This window comes from Balaenoptera musculus, chromosome 8 (assembly GCF_009873245.2).
Source record: "Balaenoptera musculus isolate JJ_BM4_2016_0621 chromosome 8, mBalMus1.pri.v3, whole genome shotgun sequence".
NCBI lineage: Eukaryota > Metazoa > Chordata > Mammalia > Artiodactyla > Balaenopteridae > Balaenoptera > Balaenoptera musculus.
The window spans coordinates 8,338,691-8,365,052 of record NC_045792.1 but is presented as its reverse complement, the minus strand read 5'-3'; the positions used below and the strand labels follow the sequence as shown (position 1 = coordinate 8,365,052).

At 51.7% G+C, this 26,362-nt stretch overlaps 1 protein-coding gene across 2 annotated transcripts in view; it reads left to right on the top strand.

Annotated features, from left to right (window-relative positions):
• Window positions 1-24,159, top strand: part of PKNOX2 (PBX/knotted 1 homeobox 2) — a 258,828-nt gene extending 234,669 nt beyond the window's left edge. For both annotated transcript variants that reach the window (XM_036861893.1, XM_036861894.1), the window contains 6 exons: window positions 3,747-3,876; window positions 4,317-4,414; window positions 5,242-5,361; window positions 19,760-19,836; window positions 20,759-20,937; window positions 21,975-24,159. In XM_036861893.1, coding sequence (XP_036717788.1) covers window positions 3,747-3,876; window positions 4,317-4,414; window positions 5,242-5,361; window positions 19,760-19,836; window positions 20,759-20,937; window positions 21,975-22,201 — 831 coding nt within the window. In that variant the 3' untranslated portion in view covers window positions 22,202-24,159. The remainder of the gene's footprint in view (window positions 1-3,746; window positions 3,877-4,316; window positions 4,415-5,241; window positions 5,362-19,759; window positions 19,837-20,758; window positions 20,938-21,974) is intronic.
• Window positions 24,160-26,362: the final 2,203 nt, after the last annotated feature.

Below are 26,362 nucleotides of genomic sequence, written 5' to 3'. Positions count from 1 at the left end.
GAGTTCGAGGCAGAGCTATGTGACTCAAGAAGGTCACTTCCATTCTCTGGACCTCAATTCCTCTTCAGGCAAATAGAATAATCTCTCCTCTGCTGACCCCATAGGTAGTGGTGAGACTAAAATGAAATAGCACGGTGAAAGAATGCTCTCTCATATTCAGTGTGTATGATAAATAGGTAGTTTTCAGACCCATCTGATCTTTGGGACCATGTTGAGGGAGGTTTTAAAAAACACAGATTGCTGATGGTCTAATTCAATGGTCCTCAGAATCTGTGTCTTGAAAAACACCCCAGTGGGGACTTCCCTGGTATTTCAGTGGTAAAGAATCCGCTTTACAATGCAGGGGGACACGGGTTTCGATCCCTGGTCAGGGAACTAAGATCCCACGTGCCTCGGGGCAACTAAGCCCGTACGCCATAAGTATTGAGCTCGCGCGCCTCAACTAGAGAGCCCACACGCCACAAACTACAGAGCCCACACGCCCTGGAGCCCGCAGTCCACAACTAGAGAGAAGCCACCACAGCGAAGAGCTCAACGCGCTGCAACGAGAGATCCGCATGCCGCAACTAAGACCCGATGTAGCCAATAATAAATGAAAACAGAAGAAAAGAAAACAAAAAAACACCCCAGTTCTCAGGCAGGTTTGTGAAACAGCTCATATTTACAAATGTAAGAGATGAATATCATTTCCCCAGACCTCAGGGATGCCAAGATTTTGCTTCCTCTCTTTGCCCCAGCTAAGATGGGGCCAGCCCAGGCCCTGCCCACGGTCTCTACCCATGAAGTTCTCCGTCCCATTCCTTTACTAATGTAACTTGGCCTCTTAGCACCTCCCAGCAAAGACCCAGAGTAGGAGGAGAGGGCAGGAAAGAGAAGGGTCTGAGCCAATGCATAAATTGCCTTTAGTTACCCAAACTGGGGAAGCTGGCATGGAGGCTAGCCAAGCCACAAGTCTGAGAACCAGCCAGAGTTTGAATAAGCCGGTGAAGTATCCAGGTGATAGCTCACTCTTTTGCCTCTGGCTAGTAAAAATGTGTTGGTTGAATCCCAAGACATACATCTTATATTTATTTGACTGGCTTTGCTTGTGTTTTTCTAACCTTGCTGGATATTTTTTCCGAGGGGCAGGGGGTGGGGTTGGGAGAGAAGGTCTGGGACAACTTTTTACGTTTGAAATTCCCAAATATCCTTATTCAATGACGAGCACTGTGGCATGGGTGATTCCAAACCAGAGATTATTAAAAAGTCACTGCCATTAGTTGTAGGGTGAGTGGCATGGAGTGGATCTCCCCCCCCCCCCTCATTAAATTTACCTTCCACGTTTGCCTCAGCCTCACATCATCTCAGTATTGCTTTACACCGTGGGAGAATGTTTGGCTGGGAGGTTGGGACGAGGGGAGCTCAGGCTTGGAGCAGACTCAGAGCTGAAGAGTCAGGCTTCGAGGATTCCTGGGTGTTAGCACCGAGCCAGACACATCTTATAAGTGAGGACACTGAGGCGTGAGGAGACTGAGACAAGAGGTGCTAATTCCCAATCCACCTTCATTCCTTGGGTGCCCACGCTGTCTCTGTACTTTCAGGTTTGGGCTGTTTCTATCTGCTCACTTGCCTTCAACAGCTGTTGAACCGCTGTGATTCCAGGAGCACCTTGCAGCCTAGTTCTTGGCACAGGGTGTGGGGCCAGTGTTTGTGGAGGAAGGGGGGCTGGGTTCTAGCCTTGTTGCTGCTACGCAGCTGGGGGACCGTGGGCAAGTCGCTTGGACGTCTAAGCCTCAGTTCCTTATCTGTACCTCAGGGAGCTGAAATACTCAGATTGTAAGGGCCCTTCCAGCTTCTAGGCTTCTGCAGGTCAGACTCAGCGTTACCCTGGAGCTGTACAAATGAGAAGGCCAAGAGTTCTGCTCAAAGAATAAACCTCGCTGGTGGGGAGGCCCTCACCGATCCCAGAAAGGAAAAGTCGAGGCAGGAGCTGCTCCCTCCCTTCCCCAAGGTCACAGCCGTAGAGGTGAGCCGAGTATGGGAGCGAGGCCTCCTCCCGCCCCACGCCCGCCCCCCCCAGGAGCCAGATGGGAGGCCCGGGCGTGGAGGACGGGGATCCAGACTCCTGCCCCGCTGCTGCTTATTTATAGCCCGTGCTCCTCCAGCCCTGGGCCGGACAGTACAGGAGGGTAGAAAAGGCAGCTCGGAGGAGATGCCAAGGGGGCTTAAGCAGCTGAATTGAATGAGACAATGAGACGTGTAAGTCAGTACCGACTGCCTCTTCCTGGGAGAGGCTTGGCCAGCTTCCCGGGTGCCAGGGTCTGGGAGGTGACGCGCCCTGGCTATCCCCTGGCCTTTGATGCCTCTCCTTTGTCTGTCGCTCCCTGTGTGCAGTCACTGGCTCCAGGTTTCCTCCAAGTGCACGTTTCTCCTCACTCCACACTCTAGACCTTCCTGCAGCCTGAAGGCCCAAGCTCCTCCTGGTCCTAAAACCAAAGCTAGGAAGCCAGGGGCCTCCTTTTCCCCCTATTTCCTTGGCCGTTTTCCTGCCTAATTCCTTACAGCTGGCCTTTTGGGCAGGTTACCCGGTTCAAGCCCTGTTTTTACACGTGGACCTGTGGGCGGGGGCACCGGAGGGCGGGCGCTAAGCGACCCTGGTGGGTCTCCTCAGGCTCCCTCCTCTACACCTCACTCGCGCCTGCCTTGCCGTCTCCAAACGAAGCCTGGAGACCCCGACCTCTCGCGCCCAATTCCTTCCTCACAAACCCTCCCGAGCAGAGCAGAGCGCCCGGCCGCCGAGCAGGGAGGCCTTGCTGCCCTTCTCGGAGACCCACGGCCGAGCCTCCCTCCTGGCCCTCTACATCAAGTCTAAGCGGTATTAGCCCAGCTCTTAGGTGGCAATGATGAGGGTACCGGGGGGGAGAATGGTTTTCTTAGCTGCTTTGGATTGTCTGGGGGAAACGGGCAGGCAGTGACAGTGTGGGGCGGAGGGGACCCCCGTGGTGGGCTCTGTGTTGGGGGCCGAAGGGAGAGGACGCGGCCGATGAAATGTGCCCGAGGCTGGCTGAGGGGAGGCTCACGTGAGATTCCCGGAAGACGGGTTATGAAGAGGCCAGGAGGCTATTTTTTATTATTATTTAGCAAATATTTTAGTAGCCGTGATGTGTCAGGCCCTAAACTACGTGCTAAGGATACAAAGAGGATATGTTGGAGGCCACTTTGTGTGGATCTTGGTGTAATAAGTGCTGTGCTACAGGTACTGGGAAGCGAGGCCCTGGGGTGGGGGTGGGGCATCTGGAGACAACTGAGCGTGAGCAGGTGAAGCCTGGTACTCAGGCCTGGCCTCCGGTTGGAATCACCTGGGGAGCTTTCAACACCCGCCCCCCCCCCCCCCCCCAAAACCCTGGCCACACCCCTGACCAATTAAATTAGAATCGCCGGGGATGGAACCTAGTTACCAATACTGGAACTTGCAAAGTGAAGCCAAGGTGGGGACCACTGGTGTACGGGATAATTTATGTCTCAGGTTTGCAGGGGAATGGAATGGCTAAATGCATGACTATTGTTGGTTGGTTTTTTTTTCAGATTGAGCCTGCTTATTCACACTTTCTAGGGAGCCATGAGAATTGCTTTCTGGATTTGGGTCTGGGAGGAGCAGGAAAAGGGAGGAGGGAAGGCAGGAAGGGGGAGGGGAGAGGAGAAATTTGGGGCTGTGGCATCTAAGCTCTTAGTGGCATTGTCACAAACCACGCCTCCCTTACTGCCAGGACCTCCTGCAGAATTCCCCCAGTTCCATGTCTGGAGTCTCCAATAACCCCCAGGGGATTGTGGTCCCAGCCTCAGCGCTCCAGCAGGGCAACATCGCCATGACAACTGTCAACTCACAAGTGGTGTCAGGTCTGTGCAGCGGATTGTGGGGAACACCCCTGGGAGGAGGCCGGGTGGCCCTGAGGGAATTCCAGGGTTGGGGGGCAGGGCACTGAACAAAACGTCCTAGGAAATGGGAGAGGTGCCCCCTGCCGAGGGAGGGGCTTCCAGCTGAGTTTCTTGACTAAAGTGTTCTGTAAGCTTATAGATGGTTAGCAAGACCTGATGGTGGTGGTTTGGAACAAATTTGGGTCAAAGTCTCATAAGCCCATCAGAGACCCTTCCGCCAAACACACAGACAGACTCTATTCTCTGGACCCCATCCCCATCCCACCCCTCCTCCACAGGGGCTGAATGCCTCCAGAGTAGAGGGTGTTTACACGTGAGTGCCAAGGCCATTGGGAACCCTGCTTGCCCTCACTCCTACCCACCCCTATGGCAGGGGACTCCAAAAGTGGTTGTCTCCTCAGGTGGAGCCTTATACCAGCCGGTTACCATGGTAACCTCCCAGGGTCAGGTGGTCACCCAAGCAATCCCCCAGGGAGCCATCCAGATCCAGAACACACAGGTGAGTGTGTGTGTACAGTGTAGGTGTGTGCACATGTGCATGGGTTTGGGGGAGGGCAACCGTACGCTTTACTGCCTGCTAGGCACTTTACACCAGTAACTCCTTACATCCTCATTATTCCTCTAAGGGGTATCATTACCCCCACTTGACAGAAAAGAAGGTGGGTGTTGGAAAGGTTTTATCAGCTGGGATTTTGCTGCCTCTCGGGGTTACATCGAGGGATCCTGCACTTCCTATTCCTGATCTACACTCCGAGCCACTCTGTAGCTCAGTGGGGTAGAGTGTACACAAGAGGGCCAGGGTGGGAGTGAGAAGATCTGAAGTCAGAGGCCCGAGATCTGACATTAACTCTGCCATCTCCGATAAGTCACCTAACCTCTCTGAGCCTCTGAGTCTTTATCCATAGACGAGGGATTAACACCAGCTGCACACAGCCCCAGCAGCCTACAGAGCTGATGTGAGGGCTGACCACGGTAATGGATAGGAAAGCGCTGTGCAGACTCTAATGTACCCCAGGAACGCTACTAACTATTGGATGGTTTACGGCAAATCTCTCTCTCCTGTGCCCTTTGCATGACCCTGTTTCCTCTGTCTCCTCTCTCATCCCCTTCTCCCCCTCCCCTCTTCCTCCTTCTTCTCCTTCTTCCCTTCTCCCATTCTCCGAGAGACTGGCGCGGGGTGACAGGAAAGGGAACCTCCCCCGGGCCCTCAGAATGAGTTGGGAAAGGGGATTGGCAGCAAGAGGCTGCCGTCTCTATGGCAACAGGTCCCTAGCCGCTGGCCCGCCAGGCTGCTGATGCTGGTTTTTTTCTCCACGTGCCCTGAAGGTTAACCTTGACCTCACCTCCCTCCTGGACAATGAGGATAAGAAGTCCAAGAGCAAACGAGGAGTCTTGCCCAAGCACGCCACCAATATAATGCGTTCTTGGCTCTTCCAGCATCTCATGGTGAGTGTGTGTGTGTGTGTGTCGGGGTGTGGAGCTGCAGCGTGGGGTACGAATAAGCCCTTGGGCACCAGGCCATCCTCCCTAGATCTGCAGAGGGCGTGGCCTGAACGAGAGGCCCTCTGATAGGGATACCATCTTCCAGAGGCCAGGGCAGAGGGAGGCTTAAATGGGACCTACAGCTGGGAGTTCCGGTGCTTGCGGCTGCTGCCTCAAAAAAGTGTGGCATCGATGAGGGAGTGGGGACAGATGCATTCTGGAGAGAACGAGGTACTGGGCAAGCGGACAGGGTGGTCTCAGGGACAGGGCGAGACTCCGTGGGAGCCGGGGCTGTGTTCACTGGTTCAGGGCCTCCCCCCGCGGTCGGCCATGCTCACCACTGCCCTCTCCCGTGGAAGAAAATGCTGATTCTCCACCAGGACTCTTCTGCTTCCCGAGTCCTCAGTGCTGGGGGAAGCAGAGGGTGTGTGTCCATTTCCCTCTGATCAGAGGAGGCACAGGCTGGGGAGCCATGGTTGAGCCCACCCCCCGGGGGAGCAGCCCAGGCCGAAATCCTGGCCTCATGTAACCAGCCGAGCTCAGAAACGCAGAGCAGCTGCTTTCATGAGCCTCTTTCGTAAAATGACGACACAGCCTCAGATTTAAGTATAATGTTTATAAAGCACCTGCCGTGTGCACCTAACATGACGGTAGTTGTGTTTGTGTGCAGTGTAAGTTGCAGCAGACAGGCCTTGAATATCAGGAGTGACTTCAACACTGCGACCTCCTAGTATCATTCAAGGGCTGGAGCAATAAAGAAAGCCAGTGACTCTGTCTGGGCTGAGTGTGTGTGTGTGTGTGTGTGTGTGTGTGTGTGTGTGTGTGTGTGTGTCTGGGGTGGGGAGGTAGATTCTTCGAGCACAGGCAGGCTCCCAGTGGTCTGCAAGCTCTTGGCCTGGCACGAGTAATAGACACACAGACAGGAGACAAATACCAAGCTTGGGGCTGTAGATATATTGGTCAGAAAAGTGTGGGGAAGAATCAGGAGTTAGGGGGACTCTTTCTTCAGAGAAAAGGAGAGAAAGCCAGTGGATCGTGGGAACTAATTAATCAGTCAATTGTCAGCCCTTTATTTGAAATGGAAGTGCCTCCAAAAGCCAGGGTGCCCAGGCCCAGGTGGTCCTAGGATCTGGGGATCTTAGGATCTCCTGCCCCCCAGCAGATGGCCAGAACTGCTCTGAGGTGCTGGATGTGGCCTGAGGTCTGCGCCCCCACCGGTATGTACACCCTCCCCGCCGACTCTGGGGAATGAGGACTCGGGGCCGCCCCAGCGTTTGCTGAGGAAGCACATCTTGAAGGCACCACCTTGGGAGCAAACAATAACCAAATTTGGAGAGAAAGCGCTGGAAGGCTGAGGGTTAAAGCGAGGAAAGGAGGTTGGAGAGACTCCCGGAGCCTAGTGATGAAGCCAGGCCCAGCCTCGGCCTCTTACTCTGACTCAGTATCTGGAGCTCGCGGTGGGGATGCCCAGGTCTCCTGCCTGTTCTCTCTTCCATGTTGTTAGAGAGCCAGAGGGCTCGGATGGACTTGGTGGCCCTGAGAGCCCAGTGTCTGTGCGAAGCTCCCAGCCCCAGAGCCAGGAAGAGGGCCTCTGTAGGGGAGGTTCTGTCCCTGTGCACTGACCTGTAACACCCAAGTTGGGGGCACCCAGGCTACCTCCCCGGCCCCAGCCATGGACCTAGAGGAGACCATGTGTTACGCTGTGATGCTGTGTAACTGTAGGGCTGTGGGTTTGCTGGAAAGCTCGTGGGCTTTTGAGGCAACCAAACCCAGCTTCACATCTAGGCTTTCCCTCTTCCTCTGTGATCTGGCCACGCTCACCTCTTGTGGAGATCATGACGGAGCAGTGAAATGAGTGCAAAGGCCCTAGCACACTGGGTCTTATTAAATGTTCATTCCCTCCCTTCTCTTCCTTTCCCTACCCCCATCCTGTGCATGTCTGAAGACTGATGTGAACACACCTACAACCGTACTTCTGAGGGGAGAAAAGGCAAGTATAGGAGGGAGAGGAGCCTGGTGTCCAGGCCAGGGCCCCCCACTGACTCCTGTCACGTCCGGTGCCTCCCGCACCCGATGGCAACTCACCCCTGAGTTAAGTCTTCAGCCTGAGACGGAGGGTCACACTATCCCTCCCTCTTCTGACCTTGGACTCAGTTCATGTTCTGCCTCTCGCCCTGCCCTTCGCCCCCCTCCTGCCGAGCCCCCTCAATAGCTCAGGGTCTTTCCCTTCCACTCCACAGCCACCTCCAGCCAGACGTGGGAAGGCAGAGGAAGGCGGAGGCAGGGAAGAGAGGGTGTAGCAGCTGAGCACAAAGCAGAGGGGAAAGAAGGACCCAGGTTAGAGCTGCAGAAGGGACCTGGAACGATGGCGGGGACTTGCTGAACAGCGTGAGTGAAGCTGTCACCCGCCCCGGGCCCTCTGCATCTCAGAGTGCACTCAGTGTGGATACTGTTGACAAAGCACTTGACATTGGCAAGTCCTCCCCCACTTAATGCCTTCCCCACAGAGGCCATGGAGAGAGGACAAGAGAGTGACCCGTGGGCCTTCAAAGTCAGAACTCAGAACTTCTGGAAGAGGGGGAGGAAGAAGATGGGGAGAAGTCCAGGCTCTAGGGACTTAGCATGACGCAGTTGTCCCCTGCAGGCCAAGGCTGGCTCCCCAGATACAGGTGGGCACACAATTCCCCTAAACCCCAGCTCAGGAAAAAGCCTGTGAAGGCTCTTGGTAACAGGACACAGTGGAAAGAAGACAGGCTTCCAAGCCAGGCAGACAGGAGTATGAATTGAGGCCCTTCCACTAGCTGGGCAATCACTTTATTTCTTTGAAAAAGGAGATAATACCCATTTTCCATGGTTGAGAAAACTAAATGAGATAACTTATGTAAAGAGCCACGCCTGATACACAATCACACTCAAGAAATGTGAACTTTCTAGAACAGCAGACCAAGAGCAAGTTTTTGAGGCCAAGGCCCAACATCTGTGAAAGTTATTTAGAGGTGGATGGTTGATCTGTTGTTCTGATCTGTAATACCTCCTGATTCTCCCATCATTTGACCCTAAGAATACGTTGACTAACACTGTTACTTACCTGTTCTGTGTGTATGTGTGTGTCGAATCTACATGTTGTATATCTCTGACGCGTCTGTCAATTGTTTAAGAATAGAGATCATACATGATACCTCTTCTCTTCTCTGGGCCCCAAAGCATTGCTTCCCAAAGTGGGTACCTTTATAGGATGTTATAGGTGTTGCTCCCAAGAAAGGGTACCCTGATGAAACAGATTTGGGAAAATCTGGTTATACGAAGTTTAGCTTATTTCTTTACCCTTAGTATACTAGGGAGGCGTCATGAATTTGCAACAGGGGGCATGGCTTGAAGCTTTTCCCAAATATTTGATCACTCTGAGTCACTCTTGTTTTCATTGTTGCTCTGAGGAACAACTCTGAGACTGTAGTTCTTGGAGAACCCCACTCTGTGGCAACGTTGTATTAGGCATATAGTAGCTGTTCAGTCTTAGAAAAGGTATGAAAAAGGGCAGATCTCAATATCAGTCGATGTTCTCATATCCAGTGCAGGGGAGACAACTAATTTGTTGATTGTTTAATTGGAAAAGTTGATTGAAGAAAGAAACAACCATTAAAAAGATACATTTTATTTTTTTAATTTATCTTATTGAAGTAGAGTTGATTTACAATGTTGTGTTAATTTCTGCTGTACAGCAAAGTGACTCAGTTATACATATATATATTTACATTCTTTTTCAGATTCTTTTCCATTATGGTTTATCACAGGATATTGAATATAGTTCCCTGTGCTATATAGTACGACCTTGTTGTTTATCCATCCTATATATACTAGTTTACATCTGCTAACCCCAAACTCCCAATCCTTCCCTCCCCCACCGCCATCCCCCTTGGCAACCACAAGTCTGTTCTCTGTATCTGTGAGTCTGTTTCTGTTTCATAGATATGTTCATTTGTGTCATATTTTAGATTCCACATACAAGTGATATCATATGGTATTTGTCTTTCTCTTTCTGACTTACTTCACTTAGTTTGATAATCTCTAGGTCCGTCCATGTTGCTGCAAATGGCATTATTTCAGCCTTTTTTATGGCTGAGTAGTATTCCATTGTGTGTGTGTGTGTGTGTGTGTGTGTGTGTGTGTATACATATATACCACACCTTCTTTATCCATTTATCTGTCGATGGACATTTAGGTTGTGTCTGTGTCTTGGCTATTGTGAATAGTGCTGCTATGAACATAGGAGTACATGTAAGATACCTTTTATTTTGATTTAAAAGACATACATAATATATTTGTTTGCTAATGTTTTGATATAAGGACAAGGTCATTTTCTGATTAAAGTTTGTCATTTTACTTGCACAAACTTCTCCTATAAGATCTATAAATTTCATCTTTATTTAAAATGGAATAAGAACTTTGGCTTTTGGGAAGTAATCTGTCTGCAGGATATTTCTAGATTTTTATTGTGTATCCCAGTCTCTTATACTTGTCTCACCCAATCTCACTTTTAAGCAAATTTGAGTCTGGAGTCTTTCCAAAGCACTCCACTTAGTTTTCTTAGCAACAACTCTTGCTTTTTGCACTCATATTTTATTGGTTTACAGAATAAAGTTACATAATTACAGTAACACGTATAACTGGCATAAACTAGTCAACACAAACACTGCTGACTTTCTGACAAACACATAAATTGGCTAATGAACATCCTACAAAGTAACCTATTCATCTCAAGCCTTCAGGACACTGTAGACAGCAGTTCTAACGGTTGACAGCAGAAAGGGAGAGCGTGGTATAATCTGCAGACTTGTTTAATAGAGATCGGTTATTAGAACTTCTATTGTAGATGCTGGCTTTCCTGTTTTCTTCTTTCCCTCAGGCAGAAGTTAGTATTCTTTGATTCCTTTTGCCCTGTGTCCGAGGCGTCTTGTCATTTCCACTGTTCTGTGGCACTAGCAGCTATAGAAATGTATTCAGATGACAGCGTGCTCCTGAGATGGAGGCTAAACCCCAGAGCCTTTTTGCTGTTAGGCTGCAGTGAGACTGGGATGGTTTCATCCATTAGTTCCTTGCTTCTGGGTCCCTGAAGAATACAGTGAGATTTTCTTGCTACTGCATTTTGGCTGAAAGCAGCTAAACTCCTGCTGGAAGCAATCATTCCATTGTAAATCCAGATAGGGTGAGAAACCCTGGCAGAGGGTCCTCTCCGTGGAGGAGAGAGGGAGGGGCCCAGCTCAACCCCCGCTTCTGCCCTCACCCCATCTTGTCCAGATCCCAGCCTCCCCCTGTCCTGCCTGGGTGATTCTGCTTATTCCCGTCAAAAATGTGACTGTTCTCTGTGCTGCTGTTACCCAGGCACAGGAGCAAGTTTACAGAGTATTTTCTGTGTGGGGGGAGAGGGTTGGGGGAGCCTGGAGAAGAAACCAAGCCCCAGCGGCCCTGCCACCATCGGAGGAGCCCCTCCTCCCTTAGCTACTTCCGTGTGCCAGGTGCGGGCCAAGCATCTTCCTGCATCATCTTGTTTCACCCGCCCAGCCAGCGGGTGGAATGATCCTCATTTTACCAATAACAAAACTAGGCTCCATGAGGGTAACGCATTCCCCAAGGTCCCGCAGGATTTGAACCCAGGTCTGTGTGTCTTGAGCCTCTAATGTCTCACCCGCTAGGCTGTTACTGCCTCTGCATTGACGCAAGAAACCACAGCATCTCTCGGTTCCCATGCAAAGTCTAGGTAAAGCAAAGGGGGACCCCGACCCTCAGCTGAGGCCCAGAGCCCCGTCCTGAGACAGCTGCAGGATTTTGATAGCCTGGCCCTAGTTTTAGATACAGTGAGGCTGTCTTACTATCTCATCCCTTCCTCTTCCTTCCGTATCCATCACATTCACAAGCCTGGCACGCATCCAGCCAGGGTCACAGTTGCACTCTGCTTGCAGCCATCTCACCCCCGCCCCACCGAGCTGAGGACCTTGCTCCAGGGCCCTCGTATAAACTCGGCTATAGTCACAAAAGCTGAGTGCACAAAAACACCAGGGGCCTTCTCTGTTTGATTCTTTTGGTATTGAAATATAACTCACATGCCATAAAATTCACTCTTTTTAACTGTACGATTCAGAGGTTTCAAGTATATTTACAAAGCTCTGCAATCATCACCACTATACAATTCCAGAATATTTCATCACCCTGGAAAGAAACCCTGTACCCATTAGCCGTCACTCCCCTGCCTCTAGAAGCCAGTGATCTACTTTCTGTCTCGATGGGTTTGCCTATTTTGGATAATTCACATGAATGAAATCGTACGATATGGAGTCTTTTGTGACTGACTTCTTTCATTTAGCGTGATGTGTTCAGGGTTCATCCATATTGTACCATATAGCAGTGCTTCATTCCTGTGTATGACTGAACAGTATCCCATTGTGTAGATAGACCACATTTTGTTTATCCGTTCATCAGTTTATGGACATTTGGGTTGTTTCAACTTTTGGGCCTTGAGTGATGTTGCTACACACATTCATGTACACCCCCACGATTCTGAGCCCGTCCTTATCTTTGAGATTCTTTGTCAGATTCCCAGCCATCCTCACCCACAGGGCTAGAGCCTCACATGCTGGGCTCATCCCTGCTGGAAGAAACAGGGTTGCTGCACAGCCGGGTACAGCGTGTGCCCTGCACACAGGCTCCCAGCCAAGGAAGGCTCGTGGAGGTGAGATCCAGTTGGTTGACTCTGCGCCTTGGTGTTGCCTTCAGTCACTCAGCAAACATTCTTGCCCCCTTCCCTGTGCCTAGCATTGTATTAAGCTCTGAAGGAAGCATGCATCTATCCCTGTCAGAGGCCCACGTACAGGCTTCATCGACAGCTGACTTAGAACAGTGGTGGCTCTTACAACAGAGAGAGACAGTCTATGGAAAGGGCATGGTACTCGGAGGCAGGATCTAGATTTGAGTCTCACTGCCCCCTCTACGTAGCCAGCAGACCTGCGGTGAATTGCTTAACCTCATTAAGCCTCAGTTTCCTCTGCTGTAAAATGGGAATCACGATACCCAGCTCAGAGTGTTGTTGTGAGGATAGAATAAGATGATGGATGTGAAGGTACTTTGTCCTGATACAGACACAGCTGCTTCTACAAATACCCACAGTCTCCCTCCAGGAATCCCCACAATCTGCCCTGCCTTGGAAAATGCTGAGAGAAAGCTTGACACTTCTAGGGAATCCGTGGAGGAAAGTAGGAAACCTTGAAAAGCAAGAAAATGGCCTAGGGAGACTGAACCATTCTTGTTCCAGAATATCTTGTCTGCTACTTTTCCTTTAACTTCATCACCTTATCTGAAATCTCACTCATCAGAGACCCACTTAAAATTATCCAATCCTTGTCAAAATACCTACAGCGAGGCCCTGAGGCCATCACTCCTTCACAGCTTAGGTATGAATTAGTCCAAAAGCTTGGTTTTCTATACCCACTCAGCTAAGATCACTTTCATGGGAAAAGTGCCAGTGCTTATTATTGGTAGAAGATGAAGATTAGAACATTTTTAAACACAGCATTTTGAGGAGGTAAGCCAGACTGGGGTGCCAGAGGAAAGGTTCCTAGCAATTGTTTTCAACCTCTTCTAGGTCCTTGACCCTTTTGAGAATCTGATGAAAGCTTTATCTCCATCATCACGAACATAGTTGCAGGGGATTTGACCGTGAAGCCCTAGAGGCCAGAGGCCTCCAATTCAGGAAGCTGACTGTAGGATAACATGAAGACCCGGGGATTTGTGAGAGGGGTGCTGGGAAGAGTCAACAGGGCACCAAAAAGGCAGAAGCTGACAAAGTCTGTGCTCTCCAATCTCAGCATTTACCCAGGTCTAGTTCTGTTCCCTGAAAGTAGAGGAAGATCTCTTGTTTATTCTTCCTGAATCCCGGGGGCTTCTCTCCACCAGAACACAGATCTTTAACTAAACTGTCCACTAACACCTAAGCTTCAGGTAGGAGACATGATTTCAGCACTCAAAGGGCTGATAAATTAATCGGGGGAATAAATCATACACATACTACGAGCGGTCAACCCATGATGTAATCAAGTGCTGTTACACAAACACACACGCAAGGGGTTGGGGAATAGACGACTCGATAGAGGTGAGGGGGCTTTGCCCATCCTGCTGGTCAGACACATCCAGCATAGTGTGTCCAGGACTGAGCATCAGATATCAAAAGGTCCTTCGACAAGTTGTGTCCAGAGAAGGGCAGCCAGGATGGGGAAATGTCTGTTCAAATGACTTCGACAGGAAACGTGTCACATGATGAATGGTTAAAGGCTGGGGATGCTTGGTCTGTAGAAAAGATTAGTTCCTTTAGGGCAGCCTGGTACAGTAGAAGGAACAAGGCTTTGGAGGCAGGCAGACCTGAGATTGAGCCCTGCTCCATTTTTTACTGACTATATGACCTTGAGCGGGTCAATTAACTTCTCTGATGTCAATTTCCTCTTCATAAAATGGAGATAATAATACCTACCTATGGTGAAGATCAACAATATGTTAAAAAGTACAGTAGCTGACAGAGGTGGAATGGACGTGGTTAAAGATACAGGGGGTGTGGGTCCCAGCTCTGCCACATACCCCCAATATAACCTGGGGCCAGTTTTTAATGCCTCTGGGCTCAGTTTTCTCATGTGTAGAAGGTACCCCCTCCCCGTCCCCCTTCCCCCACAAATATGCTTGAAACAATCAGTTGTGGGAATAGCACTGTTAATACGTAGGCAGCCTTATACAAGCTAGAATTCCCCCACCCTCTCCTACCCATCTTCACACCCACAAACACACGCAAAGGGAATGGTGACAAGTACCAGTTACCCCCTAGGGTCCTATGATCAGTCAACGAAGACATACTGAACACTCGGCACGGGCCAGGCATTTTCCTCGGCACCAGTGAGGTGGGGATGAAAAGACAGGTGTGGACCCTTTTCTCAAACATTGCAGCCTGTCTGGTTGGGGTGAAAAGCAACAGATTATCCTTGTAGTGTGTGGAATCCTGGGTAGGGTGAGGGCTCAGAGCTCATGGGGGGGACTTAAGGGGTTGGGGGCAGGTTAAGAAGGACCAATCTTGCTGCCTTGAGAAGGATGGATTGAAGAAGAAGCCAGAGGGAGGGAGAGTGGTTTTGTAATTGCAGGAGGGTGAAGAAAGGGAAAGCAGTAGATTTTTACAATGAGAAACTATACGGCAATGAACATGAATGTGATTGTTACACAGAACAGCCATAAGTGGATCTCACACCATACTGTGGAGTGAAATACTGCATGCTATATGATTCCATTTATATAGAGTCCAAAACCAGGCAAAACTAAACCATAATGGTTAAGGATGTAACATAGATAGTAAAACTATAAGGAAAAGCAAAAAATGTAATTACCATAAACATCAGGTTATCTTTGGGGAGGATATCTTTGGAGGTAAGTGATTGGGAGGGGGCAGAAAAGGGGCTGCTGGGGTGCTGGTAGAATTCTATTTTTTGACCTGGCGGGTCAAATACATGGGTATTTGTGATACTACACCAAGCTATGCATTTCTGTTCTTTGTGCTTTTCTGTGTGTGCACAATCGTAAGTGGGGAGGGGAGTTGAAAAGAGAGAGAAATGGAAGAGTGGGACATATAAGCAAGGGCAGCTACAGCAGGAAAGGGAGGGTCCTTGGGTGACTTGTGTGCTCCTCTCCATCCCAAACTGCTCCAGCATCTCTGAAGTCAGGGTGTGCCCTGCGTCTCCGATGTGATGAAACGTGGTTGTTTCAGGGCCCGTCACCATCCTGGCTGCCTCCCTCCGTCTGGTCTCCGGCCCTTCTAGAGCAGCGGCCACGCTATCAAGCTGTGGCCGCAGCAGATCACGTGCCCACAGTTGGTGAGGAGCGAGAAGGGAAGGAGGGTGTGTTTGACCCCAGTGCAGGAAAGTGGGAAAGCCAGCTCCAGGCCCTGCTCCAGCGGCAGCTCCGACTCACACCTGCAGGCTGCTGCGTCCCACGCGCTGTGTCCCTCCGGGACGCGGCCGGCCTCCTGCTGGTCTTCCTGGGCTAGGAGGTGCGTGCACCATCTTGGGTGGGCTTTGAGTGAAAGACGTGGCCAGGGGCCCATGGGCCAGCCTGGCTGAGCTGCTTTCAGACCCGGAACGCTAGGGGGAACCCATAGTTCAAACTGAGAGATGCCTTCAGCTTCAATTTAGCCCAGATGAGACTTGAGTTACGGGACCAGAAGGGAGGTGTCAGGGAAAGAGTTTGGTTAGACGTCAGAGGAGCGTCCTAATGCCAACTGTGGTGTTGTGAAACGCCTGCTCAGTACACATCCTGCAATTCCCTTCCCCAGAGACTAAATATTCAATGATACCATGTCTGGGAGTCTTCGCCATGTGGCGCAGAGTGAGTCAGTGCAGCACACGTGCTTTGCCTGCATCATTCATTCAATCATCCCTGAAGTCCAAGGAGTAATCACCATCTTCTTATTTCTATTTTAAGCCCAGGAAACTGAGGATGGCATACATCGAACGATAAATTGCCAAGGTCACGCGGCTGGTTAAGTCGTGGGTGCAGGACTTGACCTCTGCAAAGGCCATGCTCTTGACCACCAGGCAGCACTGCCCGGTCACCTGAGGCTCCCTGCTGGCCCTGAAAAGGAGCTGTAATTTTCTGGTCCATCCTCTGTCTCTTCTAGCGGGCTGCTGTCTGTGCCCTTCCCTCCCGACTCCGGAGGAGTTCCTCCAAATAGTTATCAGAGCGCAGCTGCCGCGGCCTGATGGCTCACCGCCATCTCGCTGGGCTCCTCTCCCCGTCCCTGGCCTCGAGCCGTTCCGATTGTGCTAAAAGTAGCACTGACCAAATCGGGGGCTGTCCAGGGGCCAGGACTATTTTGACTCTGTCCTCAGGAATCATCTGGTGTGAGGCGTAGACAAGCTGGAGGCATGGACAAGCTGGACCGCTCCCATGAGCTCTCAGACATGGCGCCAGGAATGTTCTGGCGACACACGTGTCCCCAAGGCCGTGCCAGATGCTGCCACTCACCCCATGGCCTCCCCCGCATGCCTTACGAGACACTGGTCCCAGGAGAGCTGGGTGGTGGGACTTGCCCCCCAGGAGGATAAGGGCTTTGTATGGTAATAAGAGGACAAGCAGTCAGTTTCAGGGACCCTGCCTCCCTCCCTCTCCATCAATTGGGAGCACATTACTCTGTGGACTGATGGCATCCACTCAGAATGGCGGCCTGCACCGGAAGCCTCCTTAGAGACAGCAAACATTATCTGGGTGAGCCTGAAGCATTTCCTTCTCTGGAGGTTTTTAATGGTGGACGAGATTTGCATCTGACTGACTTGACTATAAGTCCCAGTGCAAAGCCCCTGTCTGGAACGCCCAGGTCCTCCTTTACTGGGATGGCTTGGCCATTCTTCAAAATCCAATTGAAGTCCCTCCTCCCTAGGGAGGGCTCCCCTGACTTCTCTTACCACCCGATGGGTACTTACACACGACTTTTTTTTTTTTTTTTGCTCCAGAATCTGAGCTCTTTACTAAGACAGTTTACAGACTGCAGTGCTGAAGACACACTACTTTCTAATAGAGGCTTTTTCCTTTGCCTGTAGCCTTTCCCTCTAAGCTGTGAGCTCTACGGCCGGGTATCGTTCACTTGCGGGCACCTCCGGGGTAGCAGCTTCCCAGCGTTTGTGGTTGAGGAACCGGCAGAGTTGGCGAGGCTCAGGGAACAAGTCAGCCATCTCCTTCTTGTGCTGGTTCAGTCATCTGTTTCATACACGAACACTGAATATCCACTCTGCCTGTTACTGGTCTGGACACTGGAGATGCAATGTCTAATAAGACTGGGTCCCTGCCTGAGAGCAACTCCCAGGAGAGGGGGAGATATCTATCACCATATAGTGGGCTAAAGGCAATTATTCAAGTGCAGCAGTGACTAACTTTGCCCCGGGGAGCTGGGGGAAAGGCCTCACAGGGGACTTGACCTGTGAAAGGTCTTTGCAGAAGCTCAGAAACGCACGCAGTGGAAAAGTGGGAGAAAGAGCATTCCAGCAGAGGGAACAGCATGTGCAAAGGCGTGAAGGTATGAAGGGCCTAGTGGGGCCCGGGAAGGCCAAAAGGTTACTATATTTTTGCTGTGTTCTCAGACCGGTTGCCACGGGTGACAGGGAAGCTGCTCGGCTCCTTATCAGGGCCGCTGAGCTTGGAGCTCCACGGGGCAGGGGAGGAGGGCTCGGCCACCACCCCTCCCCGGAGGGTGTCAGATGCATGGAGCCCCTGGGAGGCTACAGTCTCCTCCCCACCTCCCTCAGCTCCTTCCCAGTTAGATGAAACGGGCTCCTATGACACCGACGTGCTTTCCTTCTTGTTACAATCTTAATATTATATGGATCACGAGTCCCGGCTGCCCTGGCGTCGTGGTCAGGGTCAGAGGTGTGAATTAAAACAACACACGACCCTGATTGCTTCAGTCAAGGGACCCTGAGGACACCGAAGAGGTTCCTTTCCTTTGTCACCGATAATGAGAGTCTGTGGAGGTGGCTGGTCTCAAGTTCATCCCATAGAGAGCTTTAAGCACCTTGCCAACGTTGTCCAATAATAGTATGAAGTGCGATCTCTTATTGAGAGCTTTACAAGTATAATTTCTTTTTTCTTTTTTTTTCTTTTTTATTTTATTTATGGCTGTGTTGGGTCTTCGTTTCTGTGCGAGGGCTTTCTCTAGTTGCGGCGAGCGGGGGCCACTCTTCATCGCGGTGCGCGGGCCTCTCACTATCGCGGCCTCTCTTGTTGCGGAGCACGGGCTCCAGACGCGCAGGCTCAGTAGTTGTGGCTCACGGGCCTAGCTGCTCCGTGGCATGTGGGATCTTCCCAGACCAGGGCTCGAACCCGTGTCCCCTGCATTAGCAGGCAGATTCTCAACCACTGCGCCACCAGGGAAGCCCCCATATAATTTCTTTTAATCTTTAGATGACTTTATGATGCGGGGTTAAGTGATGGGCCTGAGATCTCATAGCTCTTCATGATAGAGCCAGAATCTGAGTCCCGGTCTTCAGGACTTTGGAAAGCCCAAGCACCACTATCTCATACCACCTCAATAAGGGGATGATTCTGACCTGAGGACAGCTTGGCCCTCTACCCTGAGAGCTCCCGAACCTCCCCTAGCTGCCAGGGCAAGGCTCTGACCCATTCAGACGCTCATCACACCTATATTGCAAGCCTGCTGGGTGCCAGGTGTTATGCAGAAGCCTGGGAAAGACACACAGACACATAGACCCAGACATCATGGGGCTTACCACCCAGTGGAATCCAGAAGGTCCCCTAACCCACGGCCACCCCAAACTTTCCCAGTCTTTAATGTGACCTATTCAGCCTCCCCGGCGCTTTGGCCAACACCCACTTCTCCTAAGCTTCTCTGGCGCTTGTTACCCAAACCCCGGCACCTACCGCCTTGTTTCTGCTTTCTTTTGCTCGGCAGCCATTTGTACTTCAGGTACATGTGGCGGGTGCTGGGGATACATTAATACGAGCTGGTCTCTGCCCTCATGAAGCACGATCCGAGAGAGACAAACGTGTAATCAGTGCAGGACTGAAGGCCCTGCCCCACGTCCTCACTCACCCTCACAAAGACACCGACTCCGTCTCACAAAGTGGCAGCATGAAGTGATGGGGGGAGCCTGGACCAATGTCAGAACTGAGTTCCAAGCTGATGCCGCCATCTGGGGGACAGTGGAGATAGTCCTTCAGTTTCTTCACCTAACCTGCCTCTTCCCAAGTTTTACCGATATGCTTTATTAAGTGAAATTAAGTGCATGAAAGCATTTCATAGGCTATAAAGTATGACACAAGTCGTAGTTATCATTATATTTATCTTCTGTCTCCTAGGATGCCTGCATGAATCTGCACACGTAGTAGATATTCAGTAAATGTCAGTTAGTTTAAATTAAATGGATTCGTTCACCCGTTTACCACCTTCTGAGAGTCCTATGGGCTTTAGAGGCCATTGTCAATCCTAATATTGATAATGCCTGACCTGCCTGTTTGGGGGTGGACCAAGTGAGAATGTGACGCTGCTTTGGAAGTGATCAGGATTGAACTGTACCGACCCTTGGGAAACCACTTGGTCCTCCGCCACGGGGGGCTGGGCTCAGGGCAGGTGGCCCTCCTCAGGCACAGAGCAGCCTCCCTCCAAGCCCTTGGCCATCCTTTCAGGGGAACAACATTACACTTTCCCCTTTTTGGGCTTCCAAACCACTGGGGCTACCTGGCCCGCGATGCTGCCTGTGTCGTGGGCATGGTCTCTAGGGGGACCAGGCCACCACGTGCCCACCCCTCACTAGCCCGTCACCTCTCATTTCAGCACCCCTACCCCACAGAGGATGAGAAGAGGCAGATCGCGGCCCAGACAAACCTCACCCTCCTGCAAGTGAATAACTGGTGAGTTAGTATCGTCTGCCCAGAGGCTCTCAGACCCAGGGGCCACTTGCTGGGCAGGGGAATACATAGCAGGGGAAAGAGGCTAGAGTGCCCAGCCTGGCCTCAGTCTCAACCTGGCGACCATGCCAGCTGTCCCACGTGGGCTGGAAGCAGACATCCGGAATCAACACCTACAGCCTCATCTGCAGCTTCTCAGCGCCCTCTCCTGGGAGACTGTGTCAGGAACATCACTGGAAGCTTCTTGCCTAATAGAAAACCCAGCCCCACCTGCACTACAGACACACAAGGGTGCCTGCATCCCACAACCCGAGGCCACCGGTGGTCATCTGGTCTACTCACCACCCATGTAAAAAGAGCTCAAGCTGAAACACTCTGCAGGGCTGGGAGCAGGAAGGATAGGGAGGAGCTGGCAGTTCTCACCCCACAGGGCTCCCTTGCTCCCCTCCTCTGTGGCCGGCTGGGGTGTCATAGAAATCTCAGAGGGCAAGTTCTGGCTGGATGGGAGCAGACCCTTGGCCCTCTGGAGAGAGGTCAGGTCAGAGGTTAGTGCCTTTGACTGGGGGGGCTCTTCCTTCCTCTGTTCAGTCCTGACCGGTCTGGAGCAGAGATTCCCGACCCTTCTCACGCATTCATCCCACGCTGGTTTGTGGTCACCAAGCCCCCTGGTGACGTCACGAGCTCCTTGATGCCCAGGGCTCATCACAGCTGTGCTTCCACACCCTAGACCAGACCCTGGTCTGTTCCGTACAAGGACCAGCTTCTGAGAGTCTGGAAGCGGCTTGGCGCTCTCTGCACACACACGCACACACATGCACCCACGTGCACCCACGTGCACACACACACACACAGACACACGTACCTGTGCACACATGCTCCCGCCCCCTGGTGGTGACTTACCCGTCTCCATCTTACCCCTGGGCAGGTTCATCAATGCCCGGAGGCGCATCCTGCAGCCCATGCTTGATGCCAGCAACCCCGACCCTGCCCCCAAAGCGAAGAAAATCAAGTCGCAGCACCGGCCCACCCAAAGATTCTGGCCCAACTCCATCGCTGCAGGGGTGCTGCAGCAGCAGGGCGGTGCCCCAGGGACAAACCCCGATGGTAAGAGCTGGGGCTGAGGGTACTGTAGATGGGGGCGGGGGGCTGGTTGGGAGGGGGCTCCTGGAGCTCCTACGGGTGCAGCTGTGCACAGAGTCAGGGGCTGAACGTCTACACACTTGAGTGGCCGTGTCAGCTCTGTCACAATACTTATCCCTACCCGATCCCCATCAAATGACGTATGTCAGCCTGAAAGAAAGGGATTTTTTTTTTTTTTTGCATATATTTTAACAAGCCAAAAGCAATCTCACAAAGACGAGTGGGAGTCAGCTGGTGGTCATCTGAGTCAGTGGCTTCTCAGCAGAGTCCCCCCTCCTCAGTCCCACACCCACCTGAAGTCCCTCAGCACCGGTGAGTGTTTGCACAGTTCCCCAAGAGCCAGGGCCATCTATACATACCAAAGCAGGCAGCTGGCTTGTGAACGGAGGCCAGGAAGAGCTTTGTTTTCCCAGCTTCTCCATCACACCCTCCGTATACACGTTTCTAATTGCCGGTCGCCTGGTGCACAATGAATAATTCAATGAGCCACGAGCCAGACAACATTTTATAGCTTAGCATGTGAAGCTAGCTGTGTGGGAAGTGGAGTGGAGGTGCACACGTGTGCAGGCGTACCTTCATGTATGCGTGCATTTATGTGACTGGGTACCAGTTCTGTGTGGTGGGCAATAGTCTTATGAGGTAGAGTAGAAATCAACAGATTTTGAGCTTGACCAACCAGGGAGAGAATCCCAGCTATATCATGCCTGACTGTGTCATTCTGAGCTAATGACTCAACTGTCTGAGACTGTTTCCTCCTCTTTAGGATGGGGATGATAATACCTACTTACAGAATTCTTCGAAAGGCAACAGTGTTTGACATACTTACCCAGAAGATGCTCAGGAAGTGGTACCCAGGAGTGCCGCTGCTTGGGATGGGGCAGGGAGTGGCTGACAGGGCAACAGACAGGAGACTTCACGCCAGGGGACTGTCCAGTGTAGGAGCTCACCACTGAATCCACTGGCTTTCCTGGGCCTGACCCCTGCCTTCTTCTCTCACGTAGGTTCCATCAACCTGGACAACCTGCAGTCCCTGTCCTCCGACAATGCCACCATGGCCATGCAGCAGGCTATGATGGCCGCACACGACGACTCATTGGATGGGACAGAAGAAGAGGATGAGGATGAGATGGAGGAGGAGGAGGAGGAGGAGCTGGAGGAGGAGGCCGACGAGCTGCAGACAACGAATGTCAGCGACCTGGGCTTGGAACACAGTGACTCCCTGGAGTAGTCGGGCAGCCCAGATGGCACTGATCACCGAGCAGGAGAGGAGTGTCGTCAGGAGGGCTTCAGGGTGGGGGGGAAGGAGACACGGGCAGGCAGCACCGAGGAAGTTGGACCCTGGCTTCCCAAAATCAGTAGCTGGAGGAAATGCAGAGGAAACACCTGCTCCTTCCCAACCACCAAGCTTCAACCAGTACCCTGGCCCCACTTCCCTAGAGCTGCAGGGGACTCCGTTTGGCGGGGCCAGTCGAGCAGCCTAGACAGGAAGGCAGGAGTGAGATCTGGACTCACCAAATCCCTGAGGACAGATGGCACCCAGGCCCCCCAGCCCCCGCCACTGAAGGACTTGCGTTGTTTCCAAGCCCTGCGCTGTGAGGTGGATCAGTGCTGTCCACAGAGTGAGCCTTGCCAGGGAACAGAGTTAGTTAGGAGGAAAGGGAGGGACAAGGGGAGGCTGGGTTCCACCTCCAGAGGGTTGTGAGCTCCTCTGAGAGACATTCAAGGGCAGGAGGGAGCCTGAACATATAATCCATGGCTGGAGGAGGGGAACGGCCTGAGGCATCACATCCGGCAGACCAGAGTGGGACCTGGATTCCCTAGAGCCCCTCTCAGTCCTCCAAGGCCCTGTCTCTGGGCACAGGCAACCGTGGACTTGGGAGAGAGGGATGGGAGCCACCAGAGCCGCCTTCTCTCTCTCCTGGAAATCAGTGGTAAGCTGGTGGGCTCATTTATAGGAGGTTAAGCAGAGTCCCCTCACCTGGGTTGGCTCCAGGACCCAAGGAGACGGCAGAACCTGGGCTAGGAGCCATATCAAGGTGACTTTGGGGACCACAGCTGTCCCCAGTGGTCACAGAACTCAGCTCCTGTAACAACAGGACAGCAGCGTCTTATCCCAGATGTTCCAGCCCTCGGATGGAGCTCCCAGACGTCCCACCCCCTCCAGGGGCCATCAGAGAGGGTGGAGACGGGTTAGCTTGGAATCTGTCCACCCTCCCCGTCCCTCACTGCTGTCCCCCTGCTCCCAGGCCAGCTCCACCAGCCTTCATCCTCTCGTCTTCACTCTATCCTTCAGAGGAGGCCGAAGAAACATTGGAAAGCAGCATCCAGCCCAGTGGGAAGCCAGGGGTTGGAGAAGGTGCTACATCCCTCTTCCCATCAATATCCAAAGTGTGGAGGAGGTGCCCCACCCCCCGCCTCACTGTTCTACACACCATCACTTACACAGCACTGGAGGAACTGGGGCTCCACCAGGAGGAGGAGTCTTCCCACCATCTGCCCAACACACACCCTCCCACCTCAACATCCGGTCCCCTGGGGTTGGCACCCCATCCTCCCGTTCCCTCCCACCCCTATGGCTGTGAATGACGGGACTGATCACACGTGTGTTTTCCATTGAATTTAATTTACTGGACTTGCAGCTTCATTTGTCAGTTGTGCGTTGGCCGTCTCCGTCAGTGGCAGGATGTAAGCGGCTGCCCGGCTCAACTCGAGGGCCCCCGCGGGGCCCCCTAAGGAGGAGCAAAAGGATGGTGGCTTTCCTGAGGTCTCCCTGAAATGAATGTATTTCTTCCCCCAAAAGAGCTGATATTTAATGTTTTAATAGGGATTTTTGAGAAACAAATAACCTTATTTATAATCTGGGTGATCCAATCATTTTTTACTCCCTGTTGATGCCATAGGTAGAGGAAAGTCTAGCTTTTTTGGCGTGAGACTTTTGCAACGTGAAGTGGGATAAAATACATTTCCTGTTCTGGTTCATTTTTCTTGTTCGCACACACACACCCTTCCACTTATCACTTTGGACAGGCATCCCACCCCAGCACAGGCACACCTGCACACACGTGCCCACACATCCTCCTCCCAGCCCCCTCCACCTGCCTAATGTTATGCAACCTCTTCTGATGTATCCACCAAACCAGTACTGAATGTGGCCGAGTTTTCAGTAAACCTTATTACCTACCATAATTCTGGCGCACGATTCTCTTTTTCTGTGATTAGGGGTTAGGGGGACCCTGGACCAGAGAAAATTTGGAGGCCTCAGCATACTCCTTGTTGACCTGAGTACCCATGAAAGGACCAAGGAAGAGGGCTTTCTGGGTGTCCTCAGTTTACCTGTCTGGGGAGGAAGATGGCCAAGTTCGGTACACTCAGGGCAGACGTGTCTGCTCCGAGACAAAGAGATGGAGGAGGGAAGACAGGAGGAGGCTCTGCACTGCCCTCTCCTGGCAGGCTCCCCCCATAGCAGGGGAGCTCTTCCACCACACTCTACCCTCAAAGCCCCTGGCTTTTCCGACCTCCATGCAACCTGGGGCCACCACTGCCCCTCCCCCAGCCCTCACATGCCCTATCCCTCAGGTGAAAGGTCCCGGGAATCAGGAAGGAGAGGCAGTCTTGACTGCCACATTGAATCCAGGAGCTGTGTCCAGAGGGTAGCGTGCCCTTTGAACCCCATAATTCAGCACTCTATTCCCTAGGGCGGGAAGAAATTTAGAGGCAGCTGTCTCCCCAACTAAGTGAGAGGCAGTCTTTCGTGTTACTTTCAACCTAGAGGTTTCCTTATCTGGGCCCTGTACTGGGGTATCGGTTTAGAAGCAGGAGGGGGAGTTCCTTGTTCCCATTCAAAAAGGCTGCTGCCGTGGACACCCTCTGGCCAGGCTGAAGATGGGAAAGGGAGCGATTCCACAGGCAAAACGGGCCTCCATGCAGCGTGGATAGCGGTCCCCTGGGTCACCGCCCTCCCAGAGCCCAACCCCCAGTCACACCTGGAGATTCTGCAAACACAGCAGAGACGCCGCCTCTGGGCAGTGAAAAAAGTCTCAAGAGCCACAGGACGATGATACCTAGAACCTCACCTTCCAGAGCCAGGAAGACAGCTTTCAAAGCAGTGATTTCCAAGGAACACAGTCTTAAAAGATATGCTATCAAAAAAAAAAAAAAAAAATTCCACAGCCCAATTAGTCTAGGATGAACTGCATATTATATTTTGTTAGAGGAGTTTCATAATGTGCATTAGTACATTAAAGCCTCTGAGAAGTCCTGCAGGAAAGAAACCTGTCTGTTTAACATGTTTCCCAAATGTATTTATCTTTTCTTTCAAGTAATGTCTATTCAATTATACTAGTTACACACAAAACACATTTTAGGAAACACTACTCTCAGAAATCACAGTGGCCTACCCCAGCCTCTCCCACCCCTTCCTAAGTTTTTCTCTCAAGTTCTACCATCTTTTACACAATGCTTCTAACTAAAAAGTGGTTTCCTAAATCATTTGAGATGTGGGTGGTTGTGTTTTGAGACAGCAACCTCTGTCTGTGCATGACCCCAATCCTATCCAACCCACGGAGAAGATGTGCCACAATCCATGCGGAAGTAAGAGAGATGGGACAATGCGGGGTTGGGGGTGGGGGAGAGTTCCTTTACCCCCAAAATGGAGCTGTTGTATCAGGGCCCTGGGAAATGTTCAGACTAACTTTTAGCCCCAGCCCTGAGCCCATCAGGGATGACCTGATTGGAGATTCCTGCTCAGGGAAATTCATGACCAGAGCTCAACTTCCTCGACCATGGGACCTCTCTGCTGCCTTGTACGTGACCAGATGAGGGCAGTGACTGTCACACTGCAGCCGGCACGGACTCATTCATTCATGTATTAATTGAGCGCCGACTCTGTCCCAGGCAATTCTAGATACTGAGGATATAACTGTGATCAACAAAGACATAGTTCTTGCTTTTAGGGAATTCACATTCTAGGGGAAGATTGAGACTGAAGTGAGCTCCTAACATCCCCATAATGGATGAGTTATGATCGCATCCTAGGACAATGACCTCAAACTTGATCATTCAGAGTTGTAAACAGGAGGCACTCAGGTCAAATTCAGCTCACGGCCATGTTTTGTTTGGACCATATATTGTTTTGTAAAATTTGGGGGCCAACATTTAAGTTAGAAGGTTGCACATAAAAATTCAGATTCCTGGTTTCTCTTCAAAAATCGGGCAATCAGGCAACTCGGGACCTATATTCCCACCCGGCTACAGCTGAATGTAGTTGAGTCACTGTGGCCCCCGATGATGTGGCCTCCAGGTTGTCGTGACAATGGCAACTCATGTGGTCCCCCAACCCGAAGGCTGAGGGTCATTTATTATTGGGCTGCCACTCCTTGGTTGGCTCGTT